The sequence below is a fragment of the Desmodus rotundus genome, chromosome X (genome assembly GCF_022682495.2).
Source record: "Desmodus rotundus isolate HL8 chromosome X, HLdesRot8A.1, whole genome shotgun sequence".
Lineage (NCBI taxonomy): Eukaryota > Metazoa > Chordata > Mammalia > Chiroptera > Phyllostomidae > Desmodus > Desmodus rotundus.
The window spans coordinates 31,876,340-31,902,727 of NC_071400.1; the positions used below are offsets into that span (position 1 = coordinate 31,876,340).

Below are 26,388 nucleotides of genomic sequence, written 5' to 3' on the forward strand. Positions count from 1 at the left end.
TGCTCCAAGTACTATAAAATAAGCACAGATTGTGTACATAGATTTTGCAAGTATACACAAACACATAAAATGCAGATATGAGTTCAAACTAAGATACTATCAATTAAAAACTTTATTATTTACTTGCCTTCTTTAAATTCAACCTGTTTTGTGAGATGCTGTGCGTGGTCCAAGTCTCCTTTTAAAAGCTAATAAGCATTAGTGCCACCTTCTGAATAAAATCCTTGAATTAGTTTCCTTAATAAAGTTTTATGTGACTAGCAGAAGCATTGCAAATTATTATTTTTTAAAATATATTTTATTGATTATGCTATTACAGTTGTCCCAATTTTTTAAAAGTATCCCAACGTATTATTCACATTTATTTTAATCACCCTTGAGGTGTGACAGTTTCTATCCCCTTTCTGCAGCTTGCCTCTTCATTCTTTTTTTATATTGTTTTCAGTTATATTTGTCTGCGTTTTCTCCTCACCACTCCCCCACAGCCCAGCCAAACCCACCTCCCTCCCCTGCTTCCACCCTCCCCCTTGGTTTTGTCCATGTGTCCTTTATAGTAGTTCCTGAAAACCCTTCTCCTCACAGTCCCCTCCCTGCTCCCCTCTGGCTGTTGTTAGATTGTTCGTAACTTCAATGACTCTGGTTATATTTTGTTTGCTTTTTTCTTTTGTTGATTATGTTCCAGTTAAAGGTGAGATGATATGGTATTTGTCTCCCACCGCCTGGCTTATTTCACTTAGCATAATGCTCTCCAGTTCCATCCATGCTGTGGCAAAGGGCAGGAGCTCCTTCTTTCTCTCTGCTCTGTAGAATTCCATTGTGTAAATATACCATAGATTTTTGATCCATTCACTTACTGATGGGCACCTAGGTTACTTCCAGCACTTGGCTATTGTAAATTGTGCTGCTATGAACATTAGGGTGCATAGGTTCTTTTGGATTGGTGTTTCAGGGTTCTTAGGATATAATCCTAGCAGTGGAATTACTGGGTCAAAAGGCAGATCCATTAGTAGTTTTCTGAGGAAATTCCATACTGTTTTCCATAGTGGTTGCACCAGTCTGCAATCCCACCAACAGTGCACTAGGGTTCCCTTTTCTCCACAACCTCTCCAACACTTGTTGTTTGTTGCTTTGGTTATGATGGCCATTCTGACTGGTGTGAGGTGGTATCTCATTGTGGTTTTAATTTGCATCTCTCTAATAGCTAGCAATACTGAGCATCTTTTCATATGTCTCTGGACCCTCTGTATGTCCTCTTTGGAGAAGTGTCTGTTCAAGTCCTTTGCCCATTTTTTTAATTGGGTCGCTTGTCTTCTTAGAATAGAGTCATGTGAGTTCTTTATATATTTTGGAGATCAGGCCCTTGTTTGAGGTATCATTGGCAAATATGTCTTCCCATACAGTTGGTTCTCTTTTTATTTTAATACTGTTTTCTTTAGCTGTGCAGAAGCTTTTTATTTGATGAGGTCCCATTTATTTATTCTTTCCTTTATGTCACTTGCTTTAGGGGACATATCAGTGAAAATACTGCTGCATGAAATATTTGAGATTTTCCTGCCTATGTTCTCCTCTAGGACTTCAGTGGTATCACGACTTATATTTAAATCTTTTATCCACCTTGAATTTATTTTTGTGTATGGTGTACGTTGGTGCTCAAGTTTCATTTTTTTGCATGTAGCTATCCAGCTCTCCCAACACCATTTGTTCAAGAGGCTATTTTTACTCCATTTTATGCTAGTGCCCCCTTTGTCAAAATTTAATTGACCGTAGAGACTTGGGTTTATTTCTGAGCTCTCTGTTCTGTTCCATTGGTCTATTTTTCTGTTTTATGCCAGTACCAGGCTGTTTTGATTACAGTGGCCTTGTAATACAGTTTTGTATTAGGTATTGTGATCCCTCCTACTTTGCTCTTCTTTCTCAAAATTTCAGCAACTATTTGGGGTCACTTATGGTTCCATATAAATTTTTGAAGTGTTAGTTCTATATCGGTGAAATACGCCATTGGTACTTTAATAGGTATTGCACTGAATCTACAAATTGCTTTCAAGAGTATGGAAATTTTGATGATGTTAATTCTTCCGACCATGAACATGGCATATGTTTCCATTTGTTTGTGTCTTTCTTGATTTCTTTCTTCAGTGTTGTGTAGTTTTCTGAGTACAAGTCTTTTACCTCCTTGGTTAGGTTTATTCCTAGGTACTTTATTTTTCTTGTTGCTACATGAAATGGGATTTTTTCCCCCTGATTTATGCTTCTGATGTTTTATTTTGGTATACAAAAATGCCTTTGATTTCTGGATATTGACTTTGTATCCGGCTGTTTTGCCAAATTCATTTATTAGGTCCAGCAGTTTTTTGGCAGAGTCTGTAGGATTTTCTATGTACACTATCATGTCACCTGTAAATAGTGACAGTTTTGTTTCCTCGTTTCCAATTTGGATGCCTTTTATTTCCTTGTGCAATTGCTGTGGCTAAAACATCCAATACTATGTTCAATAGAAGTGGTGAAAGTGGACAATCTTGTCTTGTTCCTGATCTTAGTGGGAAAGATTTTAGTTCTTGACCATTGAGTATGGTGTTGCCTGTAGGTCTCTATATATGGCCTTTATGATGTTGAAGAATGCTCCCTCTATTTCCACTTTGCTGAGTATTTTTATCATAAATGGGTGCTGTATCTTATCAAATGCTTTTTCTGCATCTATTGATATGATCATGTGATTTTTAAATTTTCTTTTGTTTATGTGATGTATTACATTTATTGGTTTGCAAATATTGTACCATCCTTGCATCCCTGTGATGAATTCCCTTGGTCTTGGTGTATGATCTTTTTCATGTATTGCTGGATGCGGCTTGCCAGTATTTTGTTGAGGATTTTAGTGTCTATGTTCATCAGCAATATTGGCCGGACATTTTCTTTCTTTGTTGTGTCTTTATTTGGTTTTGGGATTAGTATGATGCTGCTTCATAAAAAGATTTTGGGAGTCTTCCATCATTTTGCATTTTTTGGAATAGTCTGTGAAAGATAGGGGTTAGCTATTCCTTACATGCTTCATAGAATTCTCCTGTGATATTTTCTGGTCCAGGGCTTTTGTGTGTCAGGATTTTTTTGTTTACTGCCTCAATTTTGTCAGCTGTTATTGGTCTGTTCAGGCTTTCTGCTTCTTCTTCATTCAGTTTTGGAAGATTATATTTGTCTAGAAATTTGTCAATGTCACCTAGGTTTTCAAATTTCTTGGCATACAGTTTTTCATAGTAATTTCTTCGAATCCTTTGTATTTCTGTGGTATCAGTTGTAATCTCTCCTCTTTCCATTCTGATTGTGTTTATCTGGGTCCCTCTCTTTTTTTCTTGATAAGCCTGCTTAAAGGCTGGTGGATTTTGTTTATCTTTTCAAAGAACTAGTTCTTGGATTCATTGATCCTTAGAATTAATTGTGCTTTTAGTCTCTATGTCATTTAATTCTGCTCTAATCTTGGTTATTTCCTTCCTTCTACTTAATCTGAGCTGTCTTTGTTGTTGTTCCTCGAGTTCTTGTAGGCGTAGGGTTAGGTTGTTTATTTGAAATGTTTCTATCATTTTTAGGTAGGCCTGTGTCACTATGAACTTCCCTCTCAGGACTGCCTTCGGTGTGTCCCATAAGTTTTGGGTTTTTGTGAGTTCATTTTCGTTTATTTCCAGACACTTTTCGATATCTTCCCTAATCTCGTTCTTGACCCATTCATTGTTTAATAGCATGCTATTCAGTCTCCATGATTTTGAGTGTTTTGGGTTTTTTTCCTTGAGGTTGGTTTCTAGTTTCAGTCCCTTGTGGTCAGAGAAAATGCTTGATGTGGTTTCAATTTTCTTGAATTTGTTGAGGCTTGTTTTGTGTCCTATCATGTAGTCTGTCTTTGAAAGTGTTCCATGTGCATTTGAAAGGAATTTGTATTTTGCTTCTTTGGGATGAAAGGCTCTCTATATATCAGTTAAGTCCATTTCATCGAGGGCATTGTTCAATGCCACGTATCTTTCTTGATATTTTGTTTGGAAGATCTGTCCATTTTTGACAGTGCGGTGTTATAACCTACTACTATAATTATGTTGCTGTCAATATCTTTCTTGAAGTTCTCCAAGGTTTTCTTTATGTATTTGGGTGCTCCTATGTCGGGTGCATATATATTTACAATGTTGATATCTTCTTGGTGGATTCGTCCCTTGAGTATTATATAGTGACCTTCTGGGTCTGTCTTTATGGCCCTTTTTTTGAAATCTATTTTGTCTGATATGAGTATTGCTACCCCTGCTTTTTTTTCCTGTCCGTTTGCTTGGAAAATTTGTTTCCAGCCCTTCACTTTCAGTCCGTGTAGGTCTTTTGTCCTGAGATGGGTTTCTTGTAGGCAGCATATGTGTGGGTCATGTTTTCTTATCCATTCAGCTATTCTATGTCTCTTGATTGGAGCACTTAATCCATTTACGTTTAAGGTTATTATTGATAGGTAGTTATTCATTGCCATTTTTTCATACCGGTTTTCCTCTCTCTCTCTCTCTCTCACACACACTCTCACTCTCACTGTCACTCTCTCTGACTTCCTTCCTTTCCTTAAAGTAGTCCCTTTAGCATCTCTTGCAGAGCTGGTTTGGTGGAGGTGTATTCTTTTAGACTTCTTTTGTCTGGGAAGCTCCTTATTTGGCCTTCTATCTTGATTGGGAGCATTGTTGTGTAAAGTAGCGTTGGTTGCAGGCCTCTGGTTCTCATTACTTATAATATTTCTTGCCATTCTCTTCTGCCTTAGAGCATTTCCATTGAGAAGTCAGTTGCTAACCTTATTGGGGCTCCCTTGTATGTTACTTCCTCTTCTCCCTTGCTGCCTTTAAGATTCTCTCTTTGTCTTGGAATTTTGCCATTTTAATTATGATGTGTCCTGAAGTGGACCTCTTTGGGTTCCTCTTGCTTGCGACTCTCTGTGTTTCCTGGATTTGTGTGACTTTTTCTCTCATCAAATTAGGGAAGTTTTCCATCATTACTTTTTCAAACAGGTTTTCTATCCCTTGCTCTTCTTCTTTTCCTCTGGTATCCCTATTATATGGATATTATTATGTTTCATGTTGTCCTAAATTTTCCTTAATCTCTGTTCATTCTTTCTGAGCCTCTTTTCATTTTCTTGCTCTTTCTGGGTGTTTTTTTTTTCTACCTTTCTTGTTCTTTCTGGGTGTTTTTTGTCCTCTAGCTCACTGATTCAATCCTCTGCTTCATTGAGCCTGCTTTTGATTCCTTCTACTGTGTTCTTCAGTTCAGAAATTGTATTCTTCATTTCCTCTTGGCCCATGTAGAATAGATACAAAAAATAGATAATTTCTATTTCCTTTTTCATGTTGATATAGTTTGCAGTGAGTTTATTGTAGTTTCCCTGTAGTTTCTGGTAGTTCTCTGTGAGCTCAGTGAGCTTCCTGATAACTATTGCTTTGAATTCAGTATCTGATAGTTGACTTGCCTCTTTTTCAGTTAGCATTCTTTCTGAGGCTTCCTCCTTTCCTTTCATTTGCGGATTGTTTCTTTGACTTCACATTGCTTGTGATACTCTTCTTGTTAGCCTGTGCTTCTGAAAATGATCTGTTCTGACTTCCCGGGTTTATGGTGTGAACTTCTATGGTAGAATACCTGTGAGATTCAGTGCTGCTGTCTCCTTAATCTCCTGAGCTTGCTGGTCTTGGGCTGTCGTTTATGTTGGCTCTCTGTATGTCTTTGGGTTTTGACTGTTGTTGGGTCTTTCTTTGGTGGTACCTTCCCTCTAGCTGGTTAACTTAGCATCACTCTATCCACCATGTCTTGAGATCTGTTGTGCAGGTGTGGATAGGTTGCGTTGAAACTGATTCTTCTGTGTGTACAAGATTTTGAGGCTTCTCTCTCGCTCTTGTTCAGTTGTTCATCGTGTGTAATTTCTCCACCATTTAGTTGTATTTCCAGATCGGTCCTGGATTGAGGTTATTGTGGCTTCCACTCCATCATTCACCTTCTTCCACTGTTATCTGTTGGTGGTTCCTTTGTTGGTGGGTTTCTTCTTCCAGCAGGTGTACTGGTGTTCACCGCTCCCACCTTGCAAGTTCTCTGGAGTAGCAAAGTGAAATTTGTCTTACTGTCTCTGTTGTTGGGATGACCCCTGTTTGGGTCTAACTCTGGTCTTTGCACAGCTCCAGGTTTTATTGTCTCACCTGTGGGAAAAGAAAAAAAAATGGCAAGGAAGGAAGGAAGAAGGAATATAAAAGGAAAGGAAGGAAGGAAGAAGGAGAAAAAAAGAGAGAAGGAATGAAAGGAAGAGAGAATTTAAAAAAATTAAAAAAAAGAAGATAGGAAGAAGGAATAGAAAAGAAAGGAAGAATGGAAGAAGGAATAAAAAAAGAAGGAAAGATAGGAAGAAGGAATTAAAAAAATAAAATTAAAAAAGTAAATTAAAAGAAGGAAGGAAGAAGGAATAAAAAAAGGAAAGAAGGACAGAAAGGAAGAAAGAATTAAAAAAAAAAAGCCTTGTGCTGGCTTTAAACTGGTCAAGCCAGTTCTGCTGGTCTTCCTGTCTGCGTCAGGCTGGGGAGGGATTGGTTTTGCTTTTTTCCCTTTCTGAGTGGCCCTCTTCGCTGTTGTCCAGCCTCCAGCCCAGTTCCTCAGTGCCCCTCTGAGACCACCCTATGCCTTTAGTCCTCCAACTGCGCTGTCCTTGAGGTGCACCAATTAGGGGCCACTCACACACCACCTTCTTGCTCTTTGGTGTCCTAGATGCTAGGGACTCTCAGCACCCCTTCAGAGTAGTTCAGCCCCCCATTGAGTCAAGTCTTTCCAGGACTGCGGTCTCCCTGGGCCCTGTGGCTCTCCTCTGTAGGGTGTTTCCACCTTCCTCCTAGAGAGCCAGTTGGCCCTGCACGACTCTGGGCATGGGGGCCCAGTGGGAGGTGCTCCATCCTTGGTGCTTCAGGACTGGGCACTGGCAGGCCGCCGATGGGCTGTGGATCCAGTGCCCACCGACCCTGGGGCTTTGTGGGTAGGGGCGTAGAAGGCAGGCAGCTGCTGTGGAGAATTTGCCAAACAGCCCCAGAGTGCCTCTTTTTTCTCTTTTTCTTTTTGAAAAATTCCTCCTATTCAAGCCTGCAGGTCCAAATGAGCGCCTGGCCTCTCACACAGCCCAGCCTGGCTCTCTCCCAAGAATCTTACAGCAGACCCGGCGGGCGCTGGACCTGGAGCTGCAGCCACCCCTGTCCCTGCGCTGGTCCCAGATTACTTATTGTCCTTAAGCACTCTCCTTACTGTGTGATTTTTCAATATCCTCTACAATTTTTGGTCTCCAATCTTCATATATGCTGGAATACTGTTGGCTAATCACTCTGTTCCTCAGATCAGCTAGGTGTTTCACCTTTGCGCAGGGGGAAGTGGACTCCACTGCCATCTTCCTCTGCCTGCTCTGTCCCAATTTTTTCTCCCCCTTTTTTCTCTCAGCCCTGCATCCCCCTCCCACCTGCATTCCCTATCTTAGTTCATGTCCATGGGTTGTACATATAAGTTCTTTGGCTTCTGCATTTCCTATACTATTCTTAACCTCCCCCTGTCTATTTTGTGCCTACTAATTATGCTATTTATTCTCTGTACCTTTCCCCCCTCACTCCCCCTCCCACTGCCCTGTTGATAACCCTCCATTTCTGTGATTCTGTGATCTCCATTTCTGTGATTCTGTTCCTGTTCTGCTTGTTTGCTTAGTTTGTTTTTGTTGTATAGGTTCAGTTGTTGATAGTTGTGAGTTTGTTGTCATTTTACTTTTCATAGTTTTTCATCTTCTTTTTCTTAGATAAGTCCCTTTAACATTTCACATAATAAGGGCTTGGTGATGATGAACTCCTTTAACTTGACCTTATCTGGGAAGCACTTTATCTGCCCTTCCATTCTAAATGGTTGCTTGGCTGGATAGAGTAATCTTGGAGTAGGTCCTTGCCTTTCATGATTTTGAATACTTTCCAGCCCCTTCTTGCCAGTAAGGTTTCTTTTGAGAAATCAGCTGATAGTCTTATGGGAATTCCTTTGTATGTAACTGTCTGCTTTTCTCTTGCTGCTTTTAAGATTCTCTCCTCATCTTTAATCTTGGGTAATGTAATTATGATGTGCCTTGGTGTGTGCTTACTTGGGTCCAACTTATTTGGGATTCTCTGAATATCCTGGACTGGCACGTCTATTTCCTTTGCGAGATTGGGGAAGTTTTCCTTCATTATTTTTTAAAATAGTTTTCCAATTTCTTTCTCTTCCTTTTCTCCTTCTGCCACCCCTATGATTTGGATGTTGGAACATTTAAATTATTTCTGGACATTCCTCAGCCTTTCCTAATTTTTTGAATTCTTGTTTCTTCATTCTGTTCTTGTTGAATGTTTATTTCTTCCTTTTGTTCCAAGTCATTGATTTGAGTCTCAGTTCTCCTTCCTCCACTGTTGGTTCCGTGTACATTTTCCTTTATTTCACTTTGCCTAGCCTTCATTTCTTCCTTTATTTTGTGACTGAACTCAACCACTTCTGTGAGCATCCTGATTACCAGTGATTTGAACTGTGCATGTGATAGGTTGTCTATCTCCTTTTCACTTAGTTCTTTTTCTGGCATTTTGATCTGTTCTTTCATTTGAGCCATATTTCTTTGTCTTGGCCTACCTATTATGTTGTAAGGGGCGGAGCCTTAGGGACTCGCTAGGGTGGGGCAGCCCACTTTGCTGCATTGTGGCACTGTCTGTTGGTGATGTGTCAGAGAGGGAACAATGCCTCTTGCTTGGATCTCGTCCCACTGTCCTTCACTTCCCTCGCTTCCCACAAGCAGATTGTGCACTTTCAGGTGCTGATTCCTGGATGGTTGGGCTTGTGTATGTTGTAGGACCCCGTGAGTCTCTCCATCAGACTCTTCTCTGAGGTTGGGAATTTGTCCCACCACCACAACCCCCACTGGTTTTTACAGCCAGAGGTTTTGAAGCTTTAGTTTCCTGAGCTGGAACCCTGGGTTGCATGTTCTGTCTTGCTCCTTAGTTGTTCCTCCCAGCTTACACACATGCAAATGTGAGAAATTCTGAGCACCAGCCACTGTGTTGTCTGTTGGGTCCCCCACCTTGCCCGCGTCCTCTCTGCCCTTCCTACCTGTCTAGTTAAATGTTTTTTCTTTAACTCTTTGGTTGTTAAACTTCCATACAGTTTAATTTTCTGGCAGTTCTGGTTGTTTTTGTTTTTTAATTGGTTGTTATCCTTCTTTTCGTTGTTTGAGGAAGCGAAGCATTTCTACCTGTGCATCCCTTTTGGCTGGCTGCTGTCCAAATTGGTTAATGTTGATTGCCTTTTATTATATTGATGAATTGATGAAAAAGTTTCAAAAACTCTGCATTTATTTCCACATTCTTAAAACATTTTCAGTTTATCCAAAAGACTGTTTGGAATAAAACATAAAGGCTACAAGGAAATAGTAGTTATGAACTAGCAGATCTTCACATGTTTTGAAAAGTCATACAGATAATAGAAGTTGTTGAGAGGGAACCTTTTAAAAATCTTCAAAACATTATAGAATCAGTGACATATGATTATGTGGTTGTTGCCTTGCTAATGCCTTTCCAAGGGAAAAGTACTGAAATGCGGGCATTACTTAACATTTATTGAGTGAAATAAGAACAGTAAAATAACAGATGAGGATTCTCTATGCCACTCAGTTATTGATCATAAAGCTGGATTGTCCACCATGTTACTATGTCCTGAGAAGTGACATTTGTGATCTTGGTGGTGAGTGGAGGAATGTTCCAAAATCAGAACCAGTTATTTAATTCTCTAGACACTGTCTGCTTCCTGTTATGAAAGGTACAAGGGCTTGTTTGAGTTTTTGATTTTAAAGGCTTGGATCATTGTATTTTAGAGCAGTAAAATTTTGAGAATGAATTATGAAAATGATGGATTGGCAAGTTCAGTTGAGTGTGTGCAACTTGACTAAACTAGTGCTTAGGTCATCCCTTGTCCTTCCCCTCTCTCCTTCTTCTTCCTTCCTACATTAAAATTGCTCACTGCAGGTGTTCCTAAAAATTCTAAATGATCTTTGCTCTTCATTTATAACTTGCCCTGTAACATCTATTCCCAGTTTTTGTTTTTATGGTTTCAAAACTATAATGCTTTTCACTGGTCAATTGATATAAACCATGACATCTCAAAAAGAGCATAATTGTTGTACCCAGATACCATATCCAAGAGCTGGAAGGAACCTTAGAAATCAAAAAATAATGTGGTATTTATGTCAGATGACTTTTCCTCCATCTGTATATATTTGTATTTGATGAATTAACCCATTCCTTTTTATTATTTTATCCCAATCCATCAACTGTATTACAAATTAGGGTTTAAGAACAACTTAATAAAAAAAACCCCTCAATTAGATTTATCTTTATACATTTGATAACATCATAAATTTTCTCTTGTCCTACAGTGAACCATGTTCTTAATTAACTGACTTTGATCGAACTTTTGTTTGGGTAAACTCCCAATATTTGAAATAACATTTTGAAAAGTATATGGATGTTCTTGGTTGTGAATAGATCATTCAGTCCCTTAGCATCACCAAACTGAAGAGATTTCATTCATTATCAGCATGTTAATATAAGGGTTATGTGTATATAATCATTTCTGAATGATTCGCAGCTAAACAAAAGTTTGTGGAACTGCAACCAAAATTTTGATCTTAAGTAGACTGTAGACCTGGCTGATTTCAATATTTTTCATAGGGAGATTGCTGAAATACATAGGTAGATGCAATTAGAAATTATCCTTCCCCCCCACCAAATGATAAGATGCACCATATCATCATAAGTTTTGGCTTTAAAATTTTTTTAATTTCTTTTATTATTGTTCAAATACAGTTGTCTCCATTTTCCCCCATAGCTCCCCCCACCCCAGCCATCCCCACTTCCCACCCTCAATCCTGCCCCTCTTTGACTTTGTCCATGTGTCCTTTAAACATGTTCCTTGACAAACCTTCCCCTTTTTCCCTCCATAGCCCCCCTCCCCCACCCCTCTGGTTACTGTCAGTTTGTTCTTTATTTCAGTGTCTCTGGTTATATTTTACTTGCTTGTTTGCTTTGTTTATTAGGTTCCACTTATAGGTGAGATCATATGGTATTTGTCTTTCACCAACTGGCTTATTTCACTTAGCATAATGCTCTCCAGATCCATCCAAGCTATTGCAAAGGGTAGGAGCTCCTTCTTTCTTTCTGCTATATAGTGTTCCATCCTGTAAATGTACCACAGTTTTTTGATCCACTCATTTACTGATGGGCAGTTTGGTTGTTTCCAACACTTAGCTATTGTAAATTGTTCTGCTATGAACATTGGGGTGCATAGGTTCTTTTGAATTGGTGTTTCAGGGTTCTTAGAGTGTAGTCCCAGCAGTGGAATTGCCAGATGAAGAGGCAGTTCCATCTTTAGTTTTCTGAGGAAATTCCATACTGTTTTCCTCAGTGGCTTCACCAGTCTGCATTCCCACCAACAGTGCAGTAGGGTTCCCGTTTCTCCACAACTTCACCAGCACTTGTTTGTTGATTTGTTTACGATGGCCATTCTGATTGGTGTGAAGTGGTATCTCATTGTGGTTTTAATTTGCATCTCTCTGATGGCTAGTGATGCTGAGCATTCTTTCATATGTCTCTGGGCCCTTATATCAGATAAAATAGACGTCAAAACAAAGACCATAAAAAGAGACACAGAAGAACACTTAATATTCAAGGGACATATTTAAGAGTGTTGAATTTCTTCAGTTGATATATACAGTAATCTAATATATTACAGTCTTGTTAGAGAGTAAATTATGGCTATCTTTGCTGTGAAAAGAACTAATTCAAAATCCTGATTCTGTTCCTTGATTACTGATAAATACCATGATGCCGTTGCAGACTGGAAGTAATTTTTAGTGGAAACAATTTACCAGTGACCAGAATACTTTAGTCATGGTTCATCAAATTTAAATTGTATAAAGAAACTAAGATTATAATCTTCCCCAAGACAGTAAGTACTCTTAAAGTTAAGAGGTTTTTGACTTCTCCGGCTGGTGTGGCTCAGTAGATTGAGCGTGGCCTGCGAACCAAAGGGTCACTGGTTTGATTCCCAGTCAGAGCACATGCCTGGGTTGGGGGTCAGGTCCCCAATAGAGGGCATGAGAGAGGCAGCCACAAACTGATCTTTGTTTCCTTCTCTTTCTCCCTCCCTTCCCCTCTCTATAAAAATAAATAAATACAATCTTTTAAAAAATGTTTTTTGACTTATTTTCACATGTCCTTTACCATAATGGAGATAACTAATTAAATTTATGTTTTAAAGCAAATATGTTTGCACTTAAATGATAATGTGTTCGTATGTATGCTTTGAAAAAAAAGAATTACTGACTAGGAATAAAAGAAAGCTGGCCTAGGGTTTAAGAGAAATAAATTTAAAATTAGAAATGAAAAAATCATCCAAAGTTACTTATCTTCTGAATTTTTTGTACTTAAAAGGGCTTCAATCTAACTGCAAAGGTTTAGCATATATTCGATTTAAGTTACATAAACTTTCATTCTGTCAAAATATTTAAATAAAATGGCTTTTACACATTACTTGGTTAACAATAGAAAAAGGCATAGCTGTCAATAAGTATGAAAATGACATATTCTGAAGCAAAAGAATTGATAGTTTTATTCTCTGATCATTAACTATATATTTATTTTGAATTATTTGCTGGAATGTGTGTTTAGTTAAGTAGGGCTAGTCCAAGAAGCTTTGAACTTGAGTGTGGCATTTGGGTTTTGTTCAACAAGGTGAGGAGTCACTGAAGGAAGTGACCTTTAGAGCTATAAATACAATCACAGTAGGTGAAGAAGATATAACAAATATGTAATTTATATTAGTGACCAAATCCAAATGAGAAGTAATAGATACCAGAAGTTGTAAGAGCAGTGAGAGTGGAGAGGCTGTGAAAAATAGGAGCACAGTAGAGAGATAGTCAGTAGTACTTTGACAGTAGACTTGACATGGAACATGGGAGAGAAGCAAGAGTCAGAGATGACTGAAGTATTTTGATGATGACAATTTTCTTTTGGAATCCAAAATATCCTATCTATGGCTCTCATGAATGCATGACATCTAGACACATTTCAGATGCCTGAACTTTATTCTGACTGACCAAGCTGCCAGAAATGATCAAGAGCTATGTCATCAAATTCATTTCCATTGAGAGTACCTTTAAATAAACCAATTTTCTCATTAAAGCATGACCTATGAAAAGATTGGATTTTGGACGTTTGCAAATGACTTATTGCTTCAAGAAATAGCTGTGGTAGGTGGGGTGAGGATAGTGCCATTTAGAGTAGCATTTTCCGACTGCCTGGCAAACTTATTTTTCTTTTTATTGAATTTATTCGGGTGGCAAACTTTTAAAATTTTGACTCTTTGCTATCCTCACTTACATGGTGATGCTTCCTTGTCTCCTCCTTGCACTCTGAGAGTCAGAAATTATAAATTGTCTTTTAAGGACTATGTGGAAGGAAGGAAGGGAGTGATTCTTTCTTGCTTAATATCCCTTTGTCCTCTTTATCTCAAACAGATCAAGTACTTCATTACAACTTCACAATTTATAGCTTCTGAGAAAAACACATACAGTCTGAAAATGCTCCAATTATCTTCTATTTAAAATTCCTGTTTAAATGACTGAGAACTATGAATGCTTGATTCCTACTATGTCATATTTTTTAAATGATATGGTCTGCCTCTATCCTTTTTGAGTTCCACCCAAGTATACATACATACATACGCTTTAAGGCAGAGGACTTAAATGTTCCTAAAAAGAAATATTTTACCCCCAAAGTTGCAGATTCCCCAGTGAAATATGATTTGCATCTGCCCTCTCAAAAAACCCAGTCTACTTTTCAGGAAATAATTACCAATTTTATTAAGATAATTTAATATTTCAGGTAAACAAATATAGTCACAGTACATAAAAACCTTGTCCAAAGGACTCCTTCCTTAGTGTTACTGCACAATGGACAAAGACTTATAAAGTTATTTTTGTGGAGCAATTTTTGTTACATTAGCAGAGCTGTCTGTAGCTAGATCATGGAATTGTGTTGTGATATGGAACTGGACATTATGGTGATCTTAGTTAAAATAGTTTTCAAGAGTGTAATGAAATGGCGGATCCTGATGGCATTTGAGAAGAAAAATCAAAAGCCTTTTCTGGGGTTAAAGACTGAATTTCTACTCTTAGAATATGATGCTTGAATGTGTAGATAGGTGAGTGGGCTGTAAGTGATAGTAAAGATTTTTTCCATCATCTAACAACCTGAAAACTTAAGACCAGCAATGGTTATGTTTCTTTACATAGTACAAGAAGGATAACTTAAAGTCTTATAACAAAGTTTCACGAAGAAAACATTAATGCTAAAGCACATAGTTATGTACAAAATGGAAAATAATTTTAATATGAAAAATTTTGCCTAAGGTAGATTCTTTGCTTCTATAAGCTCTATATATGAGATTAGCTTGAGAGAACTATCTTAAGTGTGATTCCCAGACTCATTGGGTTAAGAATCTATCTTGTGATTTTTATTTTTGTATTACCTTCCCCTGGCTTAAAAATACTGGTCATCATATTAAAATATTGATTTGATTGCATCATATTAAACATTCTATTAAAACATGGTTGATTTGATACTAAAATTTTTACCACATTCATTGAAATACCTAGAGGATCCTCTAGGTCATTGCAAAATCGGTTGAGATTTGTTATATTTATTAGAGGCCTTGAAGACATAGTATCAATGGGACTCTTAGAACTGCTAGTTATAATTCTTAAAACATGGAATGCAATTGACTATTACTTTGTAAGTTTGAAAGTCTTACTCTCTTTTTTTCATATTTCCTTTTTAAAGAGAAATAAACATTCCCCTAAGACCTGGTTATGAATTATTGACTTTATGAAGTTTGTATAACTGGGAAATTCAGAAAAGACAGAAAAGAATAGGATTTTTACCACTTGATTAATGATTCTCCTGTTCCTAAAGAGATTAATCTCAGTGGTTTCTAACTGGTACTGAGTTTGGAATCTGCCTTTATAATAAACTCAAATTAGATAACTTGGAGGTTTGAATATTTAATAAACTGAAATTTTATGCATGTGATACCCCAATTCTTTCATAACATCCTTTTCCATCAAAATTCACCATAGCACAATAGTCAAATATCAAAGTTGGTGAGCTACAAGTAATAAGGGTAAAATGACACCTTGGTTAACAAATTCTCTGGGTGCAAAAAGCTCCATTAAAGAAAGTTGACCTGGGTGTTGGAGCTCCCATTGTAGTTTTTTCATTTGGGGGTTCAAGAATGAGAAGGCATGTTCTCTGCCTCAGGTATAGCTAGACTTCTGAATGGGCATGGCTGGGAGGGTGGATCACGTGCAGCCAGAGGGTTATAATCACTTCCCCTGTTCACTGGGAAGGGGTCTGTTAATAGTTATGGGAGCACATGTTGTTTTCCCCAAGTACACATTGCCATCTCCCTCCCACCACTACCAACTGCATGCTCTCACCTTATGGCTTGTTAAGGTAGTGGAACTTTGACTTAGATTTTTTATATAGTAAGTGTGGAATCAGCTATTAGAAATTTATTCTTTTGGTTACTCTTCTATTTCTACTTCAGGTATCTATCTATTTAGTCTTTCATCAAAATATAGGAAATCTAAAGAATAAGAAACAGTTTGTAAACCAAGCTTCTAAATAGAAGAATTTTCTGGTCTAGATGTGTGAGACTTTAATTGGTATGTGGATTTTAAAAGCTGAAGGAAGGCAAAAGTTTTGGAATATGTCATATGGCAGATAGGGGGAGCAATCATTAATTTTAAAGGTTTTCAGGGACAGGAATGAAGTATTCAGTGCAAACGCTTTATGGGTTAGATAATTAACTTTCATTCTGTTATAGTTATCTAATGGAGTATCATTTGTCATTCCATTTGTTTAGCTCCATTTCCTCATCTATGTCATAATGCTATTTCTGTGATTGTGATGGGTGGCTTTGGAATTCAGAATCTGTTCTTTAAATGTTGATATCAGTAATCTAAAGTTCTCCCTAAATATGACCTGACTTATATCCTAGGATATGCTATCTCCTTACCCCATTTGCATTGAGAGAATGACATGAGATTTTTAGCATTGGTATTGTTTTTATGGAAGTAATGGTAGAAGTGGGTAATTTTATACTGACTTAATTCAACCATAAAATGACTTGCCTATAACAAAATATGTCTCTCTTAGGTACAACTTGTATTTGTAAATTAAGCATTGAAATGTCAATTGCTTTATGTTCTCTACTCTGCTGTTTTTAATTTTAGGCTTGTTGTAAGGGGAACAATGTGGGCTCTGGAATCAGACTGGAGTTCAAATCATGGTTACCAGACTCATGGTGACACCCTAAACTCTCTTCAGTTCTCTGTCTTTAAAATGGGATTGTTACAAGGATTAAGTAGTATAGAGAACGTGTCTGGCACAATGCCTAGTACAGAGCAGGTGCTGCTCAAATGACCTTATTCCTGTGTTAAAACTGACATTAGCTATTTATTAATGTGATTTTATTTTAAATGTGACAGACATATGCATATACGGATGCTTCCTTACTTTGGAAAATCATTTGAACTTTTTTCTTTTTTGTGGGCTCTGATAGTGGGGCAGCAGAAAAGAAAGCCTTGGAAAGATTAGCAGCTTAGTGAATTCCTTGCAAGTGGACAATGATGTATGATAGAGTTGGCCCTCTGTATCTCTAGGTTTGGCATCCGTGGGTTCAACCAACCATATTTGCACACTAAATCCATATTTTATTTTTGATTCAAAGTTGGGAATCTGAGATTTGGGGGGGCGATCTTATGCACTGTTTTCCATCATTTTATATGAGGGTACCTAAGCATCAGTGGATTTTGGTATAGGGGGTATCTGGAACCAGTCCCCTGTGGATACTGAGCGTTGACTATACTTATGTCATACAAAATACAAATAACTAATCAAAGCTTTATCTTTCTTAATTCCTTTCAGGCATTAAGGAGATACATTCTCCATACTTTCTTAAACAGCAGTTAATTTATATCTTATTAAGAGAAATTGCTGTGATATTTATAATTTCCTTGTGCAATGATACTGTAAATGACATTTTAGTTAGGACATACCTTTCAATATTTTAACTTTAAACTATTTTTGGTCTTTCTTTTAATGAAAATACCAAGCTTATTTTAAACATATTAATTTCATGAGTTTGAAATTTTCTTTCTGGTTTTTGAAAAACTTTCCCTATTACTTTTTCCTAATGGAGGTTGATTGATTGAGAGAGAGGTAGGGATATATATATATAAAGAGAGAGAGAGAGAGAGAGAGAGGGAGGGAGGGAGGGAGGATATCATTCAGCTTTTGTTTGGGAGGAATTAAGATTCTAAGTTTTGTGATGTAGGATGCGTTTATTAATATCTTTAGCATCTATATAGTATGCATACTTTGAACCTATGGAAAAATCAATGGAAAATGACTTTTACCATCTTAAGTTTTAAAGTTATTTCTCAAGAGTGGAAGGAAATACCTTGACAGATTTAGCACTCAGATTCAAATGAGTGTGAGAACAGGTGGCTAAATTTCTCCTCCACCTGCCATGCAACTTTATCGCAAGAAATGTTTCATTTAGCAAATGCTGCTGCTAGCAGACACTTCTCTGTTTCAGAGCAGAAAAACAAATGGAGGGGGAGTGCTTCTTTGAAGAAAACCTTTTTCTTGACTTTCTTTTTAAATTGTGAGTGTGAGAAATATGTACTTTATTTTTCTGGGGGATGGGTGGTGGAATGCATGAGTCAGTGACTTGATTAATGAACCTGATTTCTTATATACCATTTGTTGTATACCATTCATGGCTTTTATTTTGTATTATTTTATTTTATTTTTATTTTGCTAGTGTTCTTGTTCTTGTGTATCAACCCACTAGCACTGGTTTTCAGTTATGAGAATATTGTTACTCTAAGAAATAACAATTGTTCTATAATACTTTTGACACTAACTCAAACCCCTATTCTTTTGATGCCATGGAATTATGTTATTAGAATACAATGTTAGGTTTAACCACTTTGTAATGTAATGGTCGCAAGCAAAAACAAATGCTATGAAACTAATTGGGAACTAACTAGAGAAACTATAACTATAGGTGTTGTTCATATACTTTTACTTTCTTAGCTTTTCTCAGATTCATTTATTTTTTCCCTTCGGAAATTAACATAAATACAAGGAAGTAAAGAGAACAACTTGACAACTTAATTCGTACAGTCTTAATTTGTACTTTTTTCCCCCGCAAGTACATAGAACTTACTAGCATCGTTTATTCACAGCACTGTTAATGTGCTGTTCTTCATTGGGCATAAGAAGTTAACATACCGGAGCATGTGTTGACACACATAACTTCTGTACCAAGGAAAGGCAAGTGTTTCATGTGTTTTCATGCTAATAATTTCAGAAGCACTATAATGTCCTCTTTATGTTGACAATGAAATTTGACCTCACCTGGCTTTCTGTATAATATTAAACTTGTACTTGCAATGATAGAAACCAAGAAATTGAAATGCACACTTTATGATTTATGAAGTTGATACCTCATTTTTAAACACAAAAGTATTCATTTCAGTGGATTTTATGGGAATAATTTTTTTGTATGGAGATTGATGAGTTAGATTTGAGGCTTTGGAGCCAAATGATACAATTATGATACTCTTCCCTTCCCCATATAGCATGCTACCAAACCCAATTGCTGTAGTGAATTCTAAGAGTTTACAATTCTTTATAGAATGCCTGCCAAACTATTACCTTTACAGAGCTTTTCATCATAGAAAACATATTTGAACTAGGTTGACAGAACACTCTTGTTGCAGCCCACCTACCAGATTGTGCACATAATGCACAATCCTTTAATGTCATGGCATTCGGTATTGATAGAAAAAGATGGTACCTTTGAGGGTTTTAAAGTTCCTATTAAAAATCCATTTGGGCAAACAATACCATACAAACAGCTTAATACATGTTTGCACTAGCAATGTTGAAAAGTGTATCTTCTACTCTAGTCTTTGGTAGGTTTATATGTTTAAAGATGGCATCTTTGCTTTAATTTGCATATTCTGGAATGCAAATGAAGTTGAAAATTTTTCTGCTCACCATTTGTACTTTTATCTGTATGAATTGTGTGCTCCTATCATTTATACATTCCCCTTGGGGTTAATTTTTAAAATAGTGAGGTTTTTGAGCTAAGATTACAATGTTAACACCACTCTGATAACATATGTCAACTGCTTGGACTTTCTATTTCTTTTGTCTTCAAATAAGCAGTACAAAGAAATGCCATAGTGTGTATATTCAGTTTGACCACCTTTGCAATGCTTTCAGTAATTATACTTTGTGAAAGATTGCTGTTGTGCTCTATGGTTGGTCATTGTTTAGAAAATAAGATGTCTTCAGTCTTAGTGGGGTGTGCAGCTATGGGCTGGTCGGAATACATGGATGTTGTAGGAAAAAGATTTTATTTTTAGAAAAAATTGATACACACAGTCTTCCCCTGACTAGTTTTATAGTGAGGAAATGGAACTATTTGCACAGGATTTGCTTGATTCTAAGTTAGCATGTAAAAGTGATTCCAAATAACACTTGCTTTAAGCAGAATTAAATTATTATTATTATTTTTTTAAGCAGAAAGCTCTCATTCTTTTTAAAAATTTGGTGCTACAATCTACCTTATCCTTTTTAATTATGTTTTGTTGATTATGCTATTACAGTTGTCACAATTTTTCACCCCTTTATCTCTCTCTGCCCTGCACCCCCCAATCTCCAGCATCCCCCCCTCCACCTTAGTTCATGTCCATGGGTTGTACATATCTGTTCTTCGGCTTCTACATTACCGATACTATTTTTAACCTCCCCCTGTCTATTTTGTGTCTACCATTTATACTTCTTAGTGCCTGTACCTTTCCCCCCCCAGTTCTCTCCCACCCCACCCCTCCCCACTGATAACCCTCCATGTGATCTCCATTTCTGTGATTCTGTTTTTGTTCTAGTTGTTTGCTTCGTTTGTTTTTGTTTTTTAGGTTCAGTTGTTGATAGTTGTGAGTTTGTTGTCATTTTACTTTTCATAGTTTTTCATCTTCTTTTTCTTAGATAAGTCCCTTTAACATTTCATATAATAAGGGCTTGGTGATAATGAACTCCTTTAACTTGCCCTTATCCAGAAAGCACTTTATCTGCCCTTCCATTCTAAATGATAACTTGACTGAATAGAGTAATCTTGGATGTAGGTCCTTGCATTTCATGACTTGGAATACTACTTTCCAGCCCCTTCTTGCCTGTAAGATTTCTTCTGAGAAATCTGATGGTCTTCTGAAAACTCCTTCGTAGGTACCTGTCTCCTTTTCTCTTGATGCTTTTAAGATTCTCTCTTTATCTTTAATCTTGGGTAACTTAATTATGATGTGCCTTGGTATGTGCTTCCTTGGGTCCAACTTCTTTGGGACTCTGAGCTTCCTGCACATCCTGGAAGTCTATTTCCTTTGCCAGATTGGGGAAGTTCTCCTTTCATTATTTTTTCAAATAAGTTTTCAATTTCTTGCTCTTCCTCTTCTTCTGGCACCCCTATGATTCAGATGCTGAAATGTTTGAAGTTGTCCTGGAGGTTCCTAAGCCTCTCTTCACTTTTTTGAATTCTTGTTTCTTCATTCTGTTCTGGTTGAATGTTTATTTCTTCCTTTTTTTCCAAGCCGTTGGTTTGTGTCCTGGTTTCCCCTCCTTCACTCTTGGTTCCCTGTATATTTTCCTTCATTTCACTTTGTGTAGCCTTCATTTCTTCCTTCATTTTGTGACTGAACCAAATAGTTTCTGTGAGCATCCTGATTACCGGTGGTTTGAACTGTGCATCTGATAGGTTGTCTATCTCCTCTTCATTTAGTTCTTTTTCTCGAGTTTTGATTTATTCTTTTATTTGGGCCACATTTCTTCATCTCAGCACACCTGTTACGTTGTAAGGGAGGGAGCCTTAGGTATTTGCCAAGGTGAGGCATGGCAAACCCACTTGGCTGCATTGTGGCACTGTCTGTGAGTGAGGGGTCAGAGAGGAAACAATGCTGCTTGCTTGGATCTTGCCCCACTTTCCATGTCACGCTTCCCACAAGTGGATTGTGTTGTTTCAGTTGCTTATTCACAGGTGGGTGGGCTTGTGTACATTCTAGGATCCTGTGGGCCTCTCCAGTGGACTCTCCTGTGAGACTAGGAGTTTCTCCTGCCACTGCCACCTGTACAGGTTTTTTCAGTCAGAGGTTTTGAGGCTTTATTTCCTTGTGCTGGAACACTGTGTGGCAGGGTTTGTCTCGCTCCCTAGTTGTTCCTCCTGGTTTATCCACATGCAAATGTGGGACTGCCCAATCCACCAGCCACTGCCTTGCTGTGCGTCCTTTCTACCCTGGTTTCCTGTCTCTGACCCTCCTACCACTCTGGATGAATGTTTCTTTTTAAATCCTTGGTTGTCAGACTTCCATGCAGTTTAATTTTCTGGCAGTTTTGGTTGTTTTTGTTTTTAAATTGGTTGTTATCCTTCTTTTGGTTGTGCGAGGAAGTGAAGCATTTTTACCTACACCTCCATCTTGGCTGGAACCTAAATTATTATTCTCACTTGAGTTTATATAGAACAGAAGCTTTCCTGCATAACTGTTTTATAAGCATCAAAGCCATTATCTACTTATCTACTGTAAACATTTGACTTTTCAAATTGCTGGGCCATTAATTAATAATATGAAAGCCAGTCATATTATCTTGCCAAGAAAGAACAGAGGTATTTTATTGTTAGGTAATCTTGGAAGAGTTCGTTGTAATTAATAATCTTAGTGTACTTCTTACTGCCATCATCGCCCCATGGATTTAACTCTCTACTGGGAAGTTATTTAGAACATGAAATTGTTTAGAACATTTTTCCTGAGGAGGTTAATCTCTCTGTATCAGGGTTTCTCAACCTTGCCACTCTTGACATTTTTGTTACAGTACATTTTTGACAGGGAGATATTTAGCACATCTCATTAGACAGTAGCACACCACCCCTCCCCCTTGCAACAATGAAATATGTCTCTAGATATTGCCAAATGGGGGAGGGGAGGCAAACATCCCTTCCGTCCCCCTTCCTATACAGAGAAACAGATGTCTTTATATTGCTTTTAACTATATGACTTGAAAAAATGATTAAAATGTTATTTGTTTTTGGAATTACTGAGGTAATAGTTTCTTTAAGGATAGCTTGATATAATCGTGGCCTGGAGGTTGCAGATAGTTTTCATATCCTTGCAGTGTTAAAGACCAATGCTATTCACAACCAGTCAGTAAACTTAATGAAAACAGAGATGGAAGAGAATAGTGAATCTGCTGAGAAGGTTGACATGTCATGTACTGTTACTGATGCATAAATAATAGAGAGTTTTCTGAATGTTAAAAAGTCAAAAGAAGTTGATAAAAAGACATGAAGAAGATGATTTTAGTGAAGTCTTCTTTAGCTTTTGAAGTAATTAATTAGAAAACCAGCTGTATTATCTTGCCAAGAAAGGGCTCCATTTTCACATTCTGCTTTTCAATTTTAAGAGCAAGAAACAAATGGCAAGTAAACAAGTTGTTATCTGTAGTATATTTACTTAAAGCAATTTCCAGAATATGTCATAGGGGCAGTGTGGGTTCCCTCTGTGGTTCTGTAAAAATGATCATTGGTGGTCATTTAAAGAACTGTATGAAAAAGAATGTCTTTGGAATGATCCACAGAAATGAGATTCTGTATTCATTCACATGACATATGTTAAACTTCTCATGTGCCAGGTTCTGTTCAGGCAGTACAGAAAATAATAAAACATTCTGCTTGAACATACCATTAAAATAATTCTGGATGAATGGAAATTTTCTGGTTAGGGAGGGATACCAATTGTTATCGATCAGTTATCCACTTTTCCAGTTGATTATGTAATGTTAACTGTCTGTTTGCAATACCTGTTTAAAAGTGTTCACCTTGGCTGGTGTGGCTCAGTGGATTGAGTGCCGGCCTGCGAACTGAAAGGTCGCTGGTTGGATTCCCAGTCAGGGCACATGGCTGGGTTGCAGGCCAGGTCCCCAGTAGGGGGCATGAGACAGGCAACTGGTTGATGTCTCTCCCTCTCTTTCTCCCTCCCTTCCCATCTCTCTAAAAACGAATAAATAAAATGTTTTTAAAAAAGTGTGTGTGAGTGTGTGTATGGTATATATCATGTATGTAATTTAATTCTTTTAAAGCTGTTTCTAAAAGCTATATTCATTTTCTTTTATGCTTGCTAAAATCTTCTTTAAGTTATTCTCTTTATTAAATATACATGAGAGTTGAATACAACATGGTCCTATATTATTAATTTATTTTTGATTATACAGTTGCTCTAATATCATTAAGAAAAATTGATGTCACCCTTAAGGCCAGAATGTTTGCTAATTATTGCCAGTTGGTGTCAGAATTTGAAAAGCATGATTTTTATTGAAAGTTTGGTATAGTCTTAAAAACATTTTTTGTTAAAAGTGATCAAGTTAGATTATAGGTATGATAAGGAAAAAGTGAAATCTTTATGATATTGGATGGACTGGAGTTAGTAAAACAAATAATTCAACATTTCGGCAGTTACAGATAAGTAGGAAAAATATAGAGTTCTAGCACTTGAAAATACATTCTTCCTCCTTATTTTCTAATGTCAGTCTACATCATGAACGCACAGACCTATTCAGAGCCATGAGCTCCCTGCTCTCAAGCAGGTGATTCAGAAACAATTTTAGCAACATATACCCAAGGAAACACAAGCCAGCCTGGTCTAAGGAATAATGAAATCTTGTACCATGATGGTCATTTTTCAGTGTAACCTAATGGAGACCCATTAACTATGAAATATTTTGATATATTTTCTGTGGAACTAACTGATCTGTTGACTACTATTCTCCAAACATTTTTATGGCCCCTAAAAATCACTGCTCTAATATACATGGGTATAACCTATATTATTTTTATTATTTACTTCCTTGAAAAGATAGAAATGCCACTAGACTGTAGCTATTTATCTAAATAACCCCAAACTGATAAGTGAGAGATATTGCTAGAAAACAAAATTTTTTTAACACGCAAAGATTTTTGTTCATTTTTGGTTGACTAGAATTATAACTAATAACACAAGGGGAAATAATGTAATATGTCATGGTTAATCTTTGACATTTTTATTGGGGACTTTGGAGTTTGGAATCAGACTAGACTTATATTCAAATCCTGGCCCAACCACTTACAAATTTTTGTGACCTTAGATAAGTTATTTTTAACCCTACTGTAGCTCACTTGTCCTATCCTTAATAAAAAGGATGTAATCATAGTACCTATTGCAATGGATTGTTTTAAGGATTATATGAGATCATGTGTGTAAATTTATTGGGAAAGCACCTGATGCATAGTGACTGTTCAGTAAATGATAGATATTACTTTACCTTTCTAAAAGTAGGTATTCCAAATTAATTTTAGCTGTGAGTAACAATTTGATTGCATTGCTACCTACACAGTGAAATAAATAACAAAAGCAATTACTTTGGCACTAAAAAAAAATGAACCCTCTGTGATTATGGTTTTGAACCAGCTTTTAGGTTGATTTCTCAGGTGTCATATATCTTTACTGACCTTGGGAAGCTTTTTGCAAATATATATATTTCTTCTATAATGTAAAAATGGTCTGAGCCTCAAATCTAGTGAAACAAAATTTAGTATATTCCACAGTCAGATGACTGGTACTAGTGACTGATTATTTCTTGAAATGTTCATCACATTACTGTGAATTATATAATAACTTTTAATTTGACTTTGTTTGTGATTTAAAAAAATTTCAGATCTCTTGTGGAAGAGGAAGACCAACACATGAAATTGTCCCTTGGAAGCAGCGAAATGGGCCTCTCATCCCATTTGCAGTCTTCCAAGGCAGGAGCCACGCGCATCTTTACCAGCAATACCCACAGTTCTGTGGTGTTACAGGTAACTTACCTGTTCTTCTTGTAGTATTTACATGGCTTTAGAAGCTACCTAGGATTTCAGTGATGTGCGATGTCGATAGTGGAGGAGTTTTGTACATGTTTGGGGACAGGGGTTATAGGGAAACAACTCTCTGCTCAAGTTTGTTGTGAACCAAAACCTCTAAAATATTAAGTTTATTAATTTAAAAAAGCAAACAAACACCAGAGGAGAAACCTTGAGGGGAAACTTCATACCTTTCTGGTCTTAAATCCCCAGAGTTCATTTGTTTTGTTTGTGTAAAGGAGGTCTTGAGATCATGGCACTTTCTTAGAGAATGTTGTACCTGTCAACATTAACTTTCCATTGTCTCAGCCAATGTAATTATCACAAAGTCTCCTCACTAAATTTTCTAGTTCCTCACTCACAACTTATTTTACTATCACCTTTATCATAGTTCTAAAGGTTGTATTTATTCGATGTTTCAACTCACATTAGCAATGTGAGAACTACTGGATGTAAATACACTGATAGATGTGAGAAGTAGTAACTCACATCCAAGGAGAGGACAAAAAAACCCAACAACAATAGAAAGCCAAAAGAACACACACAACTGCAATGTGGAGGTATTTAGTGTAGGGATAGTCCCAGTATTTCTGACCCTTGTGGACATTCCCTGACCTCTGTGGGCATTGCTGAATCAGAGAGTCATATAATACTGGATATCCATAAATGTCTTCTAGATATAGTTAAATTATATCAGTGTTCTGTGCTTAGTAAAATAAGGAAAATAAATCTTTCTAAATGTAGTTTTAAAAGAAATCTCCCCAGTGAATTTCATGCACATATCTGGTCAAGAACCATTATAATAAAGCAGTATATAGTATATAGTATTAGTGTACTATACATATAACATAGTGAAGGAAGAGGCTTATCCTTGCTGTACGACCTTATGGTGCTATATAATTTTTCAGGGCTTCATTTTTCTTATCTCTAAAATATGACTCTTGACTAGGAGACCTCTAAATTTCCTTCTAGTTCTAATATGTGTGATTCAGTGAAATCATATTCTTCCAAAGTTTCAGTTTCCAATGGGAAGTGGGTTTTAGGTTTAATTGTTCTGTGGGTATCATCAGAAGAAATGTGAGGATCGCGAAGGAAACCATTTCCATTTCCTTGCATTTTGATTCTACCTAAATGGTTTCATTATTGGTTTTTGGAGGCTATGGGAAGAGACAGTAATGGGGCAAGCAGATAGGAGAAGCGTGAGAGAAAAGGTTTTTTTTTTTTTTGTTATCTTAAAGTACTCTCTCTAAAGAAAATACAAAGACA

At 37.0% G+C, this 26,388-nt stretch overlaps 1 protein-coding gene across 6 annotated transcripts in view; it reads left to right on the plus strand.

Annotated features, from left to right (window-relative positions):
* The window catches only part of KLHL13 (kelch like family member 13), a 231,474-nt gene that overhangs the window by 151,209 nt on the left and 53,877 nt on the right, over positions 1-26,388 (plus strand). For all 6 annotated transcript variants that reach the window (XM_045194378.3, XM_024559102.4, XM_045194379.2 and 3 more), the window contains one exon: positions 24,939-25,080. In XM_045194378.3, the coding sequence (XP_045050313.2) occupies positions 24,939-25,080 (142 nt within the window). The remainder of the gene's footprint in view (positions 1-24,938; positions 25,081-26,388) is intronic.